This window comes from Labrus bergylta, chromosome 4, assembly GCF_963930695.1.
Source record: "Labrus bergylta chromosome 4, fLabBer1.1, whole genome shotgun sequence".
In the NCBI taxonomy this organism is placed as follows: domain Eukaryota; kingdom Metazoa; phylum Chordata; class Actinopteri; order Labriformes; family Labridae; genus Labrus; species Labrus bergylta.
In genome coordinates this window covers 18,372,160-18,378,667 of record NC_089198.1, presented here as the reverse complement: position 1 = coordinate 18,378,667, position 6,508 = coordinate 18,372,160, and the positions used below count along the sequence as shown (strand labels likewise).

The 6,508-nt window shown below is 42.2% G+C and overlaps 1 protein-coding gene across 3 annotated transcripts in view; it reads left to right on the top strand.

Annotated features, from left to right (window-relative positions):
- The first annotated feature begins 2,315 nt into the window (after positions 1–2,315).
- Positions 2,316–6,508, top strand: part of epha4b (eph receptor A4b) — a 90,432-nt gene continuing 86,239 nt past the window's right edge. For all 3 annotated transcript variants that reach the window (XM_020634007.2, XM_065953932.1, XM_020634006.2), the window contains exon 1: positions 2,316–2,520. In XM_020634007.2, the coding sequence (XP_020489663.1) occupies positions 2,403–2,520 (118 nt within the window). In that variant the 5' untranslated portion in view covers positions 2,316–2,402. The remainder of the gene's footprint in view (positions 2,521–6,508) is intronic.

The following is a 6,508-nucleotide window of genomic DNA, read 5'->3' as shown; positions in this document are numbered from 1 at the left end:
GGGAAATTAACTGCACACAGAAATAGTCGACATATAGCCAACAGTAGAACAAAGCTATTTCTACTCTCTGGTTTTCTATGAATTGCTGAAAAGAGATGTGGCGTGTTAATGGGTGAAGTGTTGGAAGGCTGAGTTTGTTTTTTTCAGACATGGCTAGGTGAGTTATTTCTCCCTGTTTCTAGAATTTAAGCCAAGCTCAGCTAATCGGAAGCTAGTATTAATACTAGCATCCGATTAGCTAATTAACTTTTTGCAGCACATAAATGAAAGTGATATTCTTCTCGTGTAAGAGAGATGATAATATTTTGAATTAATGATTTCACCTTCCCTGGATCTGAATCTCAAAAAATAAAAAAATAAACGGTACCCTCTATTTACAGCTGATTTTAAAATATAATGGTTTGATTTTACTCACCTCCCAATAACCTGTCAGAAATTTTTTATAATTATTATTTAACCTTTAAAAATGTTATCATATTTCCCCACTAACAGTTGCTGTTTTCTATGGGATATCATATTTGTGTCACCCCAACCAGCGGATGATCACATGGGTTAAATCCGATGAAGAGGCACTAGAGGGACGAGAAGCACACTACTCTTACTCTACTGTACGAACATAAACACACTCCAATGGTTAAGCGAGAGATAACACTTCCCTCTTAAAGGTATTTTCTCTCTGCAGGGGACAGAGGTTTCACCACATGAGCTCTGCCAGGAGGCTGTATTGAAGAGGAAGAAGATTGAAAGGTTGACCTTGCACACGCTCAGCTCCTCCTCGCACATTTCACATGACAGTCTGCACACGTTATTTATTCATATTTAAACACAGCCTGCTCCAGCCACACAACAGTGAGATTCACACACATACTCACATTATTCCTGATGTCCAAACTGCAGTCAAATACATGTAAAGGCTGAATAAATCTCCATAAAGTGTTTGAGTGGGATCTGTTGTGCATGTCAGCTGTTGCTGTTAAAAGAATCTGCAGGAACCAAATCAACAACCAGAAGGAAGCGAGCCTGAGCTGACACTAATCCAGTAATTGCCATGTGCCCATGTTGCCTATCAAAATAATTGACAGTTTATTTTCTGCAGTGAGAAGGATCCGTTTATCCCAGGGTTACGAGGCTGTTCTGTAGATCCCAACAACTCTGGATCAGTAATGAGATGGATAGGTTTGTTGTGGTTTGTTCTAACCAAGAGAGTGGGTGAATCCCTCGGTTTATTGCATGAACATTTTCATTAATTGTATTTTATCCAACTATGGTAATACATTTCAAGTCTGTATCGGCCTACGTACGTAGCCTGACGTGCACTTTCTCAAAAATGTAACTACACGTAGAAACAATGCAGACTGCTAGCCCTGTAATTGGTCAACTGGATAGCATCGTATATCCTGCATTTAAAACATTTCCAGTATCACCGTTGTTTTTGCCGAAGGAAAAACACTACAAGCCAGTTTAATCCACTGCTGCTCAATATTTATCAGCTCAAACGGCAACATGACACGCTCGATTTCAGTGGCCACGGTTTCCTGTACACAAACAAGCAGAAAATGTGGCGGAACTGGAAACTGACGATATAACTAGCATCGTAATCGCACTGCCAGCTAGCGGCTGTATATCTGGAGTATTGCAGAGCTAAGCAGACACACCAACCTGCTCACAGTGGCTTAGGCCACTGATGCATAGACTACTACTGTACGGAATATGATTTGAATCAGAAGTGTAAACCAGTCTCAATATGCTCCTTTCTGTTGAATGTATTCAAAGATGTCCCTGTTTGTTGTGAAATTAGTTGAATATGAACTTTCATATCAATATATTCTATCAATATTGTATCAACATTTATCATCTCCAAACTTTTGGCATCAAATAGGCTATATAGAATAAAAAAAGTGAATACTACCAAAATGTACCTAAAATCAGCAAATCCAAAGAAATGTTCCGACATATACTCCTTATCTTCACTCTTGAAGCTCACTTTTGAAGGGCTTTTAGAAAAGCAATACAAAATGCTGATTTTGTCCTTGAAGCTTTAGAAGTGTTATTCAGGTTTTTTATGCAAAAAAAAATTGCCACTATTAAAAAGAAAAAATATATACTTTTAAACTCCATATAAGACGATGTCCTATACATATTACTTTTACAGTGAAACCGCGTGTGAGGAGAAGAGGAGTCTCTTCAGAGGCCACTTTACCACCCCGGGAGTCATGCAGCTGATTGACAGGATTTGGCTGACTGTGGACCCTCCTTCCCAGCGTCTCCTCCTCTCTCTCTCGCTCGCTCGCTCTCTCACCCTTCTCCTCTCCTCTGCTCTCTCTCTCCTCAATCGCAGGGCTGCGCTCACCGACTCGACACCACCGACAGGGATGCAGCGAGGGCGCAGCGCAGCCTGAAAAATGGCACCACCACGCGTCCTGTGGATCTATCCATCCTTTTCCCTCCTGTCCTGCCTGCTTCTACTTTTTCAGACCTTGTCGCCGTGTCGAGCTTTACGGAATTACCCGGAGAATGAAGGTGGGTGCCCTGACGGGGTCGTGCGTCTGTTGTCCTGCTATGTTGCGTGTTTGGCGGATGTATGGGGAGCCAGGGCAATCCCGCGGTTCCTCTCGCCCGGGTAGGAGCGCAGCGAGGCGGCGGAGACTCCCGTTAAGTGCTCGGCTCGGTTATGAATCATGCATCGAGAAAAGCGGAGAGAAAAGGGAGGGAAAACATTGTTGGTGACGTTTTTTTTTTTTCTATTCCGAGGACACTTCCATTAAATTTGTATGACATATACACATAAGGCAGCTCTACCATGCTGGAGATGGAGGAGACTGATGTGGACATTTTGACTTTCTGACGTTTTATTAATTGGCTCAACTATTTTTCTTGCTTTAAACTAGCCGAACTAATAATAATTACGCACGCACAACATTGACATCTCTGCCAACATCTTTCTTAATTATATATATCTGTATTTAAACACACTGATAAATGTTGAGGACTGCCTCAGTCTGAAAATGAGGAGCAGCAATTACATGAAATTTGTCACACGCTGCTGCTGAGCCTCTCTCACTTATTGTATTAACATTGATGCCTGGCCTGAAATGAGCCAATGCATTCACTCACTCACTACTGGAGGGCTGGTTTGTTTAATTTAACGGGAAGTTGCACTAAAGAGAGCAGCATGCGAAAGTCACATTCACTTTTATTGGTTTCTGTTTAGCAACTTGTTGGGTATTTGTAAGTAAAAAGGAAGAGTCTGTATGGTCATGGTTGCCTGCCAGACTGTCTGATTGGAGTTGATACAGCTGTGACTAGATCTGTGACTTGTTTCATTCAGTGTTCCCCAAAGATCCACTCAGGCCTGATCTGCAGCTCTCCATCCCTTTCTTTTCACTGTCATTGACATTTTCTGCTTCTTCCCACTCACTTTCTGTTCCTCACACACACACACACACACACACACACACACACACACACACAACATCTTCAGCATTAGCATGATACACTTAAAAGTCAAACAGTCCTCATTAGACACACACAATTGACAGACCACACAAGGTTTCCACGGGATATCTTCTGTGTGCTGAATGTATGTCACAGCCCCGAGGAGTTCACACAGAACAAAGGAGGCTCCTGAGGATAGATAGGGCAGAGCGAGAGTGGAGGAGAGCTTTAACAGCGGGAGACAACACACTAACACCCTGCTGAAATATTTATTAAAATGAGCAGGAATGATGAAACTGACTGGAAGCTGAAGAAACTGTTGATTTAGATAAACGGGCAGACGGTGGGCTTCTATGTCTGTTTGTGTGTTTACAATATTCAGCGAAGACATTTTAGGTTAGAGGGCTTTTCATCACGTCTACACACCTTTTATCTTCCAGGCAGGTGTGTATGCGTGTGACTTATTTGTTCTTATATCCTCGGGTTATTTCTTTATCCTGCTGTGTCAGACTATTGGCCTAATTGGCACCCTTAAGTCCATTGCTCAGCTTGTGTATGTGTGTGTGTGTATGTGTGTGTATGTGTGTGTGCATGCCCCAATGGGACAGTAATCCAATGAAGCCATTTTTGCCCGCCACGCACTCTATGTAAGGCCTTTTACCTTTCGTGCCTGCCAGTTTTCCTGCTGTGACTGCCTGCTTAGCAGAGGGATTGCTCTATTTTGTACCAGTGTGTGTGTGTCTATGTATGCGTATGTGTGTGTGTGTGTGTGTGCGTACCTTGTGTGTGTCTATGAGTGTGCATATTCTCCACCCACGCATCTCTGTAGTCGTGTTATTCCAGGAAATCCTTCCTCTGAGTCTGTCTGGTAGCAAGAAGCGAGGCTGTCATAAAAAGGAGAGATACAGCTCTCAAGGCTCAATTAAGAACACAGGCCCTTTGATGGAGCTGATAGTATTTGCAGAGAAACATTGTTAAGCTGTCAACACACTCAGTTTACTCCCGGAGATATTGATGTGCGCTCAAATAGTCACTCACTATAAATACAGGTGCGAGAGTGGACCTTTTGGGAGAATTGATAGAAATGCTTGAAACTGCTGCTCTCTGCAAACCGGGGAACATGAAATTACATTGAAATGAGTTCATTCAGAAGCTGTTGTGATGAAGAGCCTCCTCTGAAGGTCTTTGTTAAAGAGGAAGGAGAGTAGTTGAGGAGTTTTTGTGCACCAGCAGAGGGAGCCCAACACCCCGTCTGTCTGCACCCTGAGGGCACGCTGATGTAACAGCAGGGTGGGTGCTCGCAGGGCTCCCACGGTCCCTTTTTGTCCTGCTGTCCTCATCCCCTCTTCTAACACAGAAACCCAGCAAGGGTCTCCTCTTCATGATCTTGTTTTTTGCACCTTTACGCCACCTTTTTATTTGCATCCTTCTCATGAAGACCCAAGTTTGGGAGAGGAGCATCACTACATGTATTTTCTATTTTCGGGTCTTCGCACCGACTCTAAATATACCTCCTCAATCCTAGACACACACTGGAGTAGTAGAGCTGAAAACAGTCTTTTCTTCCTCTGCCAGTGTATGTTTATTCGAGTGCACTTTTATAGGTAAATTAATGATTTAAGTCCAAATTCTGCCTGTGAACGGTGTGCTAATGGATTTATAATTTCATTAATGATCAAGAGCGGGCTGAGTTTTTATTTCTATGTGGACATTAAATCTCCTGTGAGGAGTTTTTTGCAGGTTATGAAACACACTGATATGAATACTGATGCTTCTTTATGACCTACAAAAGCAAACAAGATCACCAAGAATAAGGTAAATTTTTAATGCTTGTTAGCCACATGTTCAGTGTCAGGCGAGGAGATTAACTACACAATGCCTTAAAAGACTTTGTTTACATTTACCACGGCTAAGATTCATAATGAGCAGCACCTCGGGTCTTTCAAATAAAGCAGAATGAGACGTTTCGCCTCAAAGAGTACTTTCACTTTAGACAGGACAAGATCAGCAAAGATCAGATGTACAGTTTTACCAACAAGAGTCCTGAAGATCAACGTAAAATGAAAGTTCCTCACAGTAGCTTGCGTCATAAAGACTTGAAAAGTTATTTTAATACTTTTTCTTTATTGTTTGACCTAAAACAAAGAGCAAAGATCCAAACTTAGACACAAAAATAAAACACTTGGTCTTGAAGAGCAAGAGCAAAAACCTGCAGTTTGTCGAGCGTCTGCATGAGGCCGGCTCCAGGAACACCGGAAGGCACAAACACACAACAGGCAAAAAAGCAGTTTTTACAGCATAACTTAACATATTTACAGCCTGGTACAAAAAACAAAATAGGTCTGATTAGTTATTGTCATCACTGGCACATACTGTACGGGGGGTGATTTTTTTTTTTTCAAATGGCTTCATATTGATTTTGAAAATGATACGTGTTATCCATATCTGCCTCAGCTCCGGCTCTCAGCCTGTCGTTAGGTTGACTGAAAGTGAGGTTGAGACAGCATTTCCAACATGGCAGCTGCTGCCGATGAGCCTCTGTAGCCCCCTGCCATAACGGATGGCTAACATCACCCAGGCTTTATCCATTAATATATAGTCTAATGTATAATACTTGTTTTATGTTGACATAAAACATGTTTGAAATATTTACATTTTCACCAATAAATACATTATATCTTTATAAAAAGAGAACAACACTTTGGGATAATGTGGTTTATGTTTAAGTCTGGAGGTTTACTGTAATCTGTCATTGGCCTTCAGTACACTTTTCGTTGGATTGGCCCGCGGGTGCTTGGGGGAGGGGGGGTGACTACTACCTTATTGCTCTGTAAGGATAACATGAGGGTGAGCAGTTAGTGCAGAGGCAAGCATATGTAAAGCGTGCCCTTCTTTCTTATGATTCACACAAGAGCCTGACTGTGGTATAATGTTGGGTCAAAGGTGGCCTCTGGTTTAATTGCTTTAATCTATAATGGTTGCTTGTAGTTATCGGCAGAACCATACCTCATTAAGTGGTTGTCAGCATGCGTATGTGTGTGAGGCTTGGAGATTGCCGTGCTCTCATGTAACA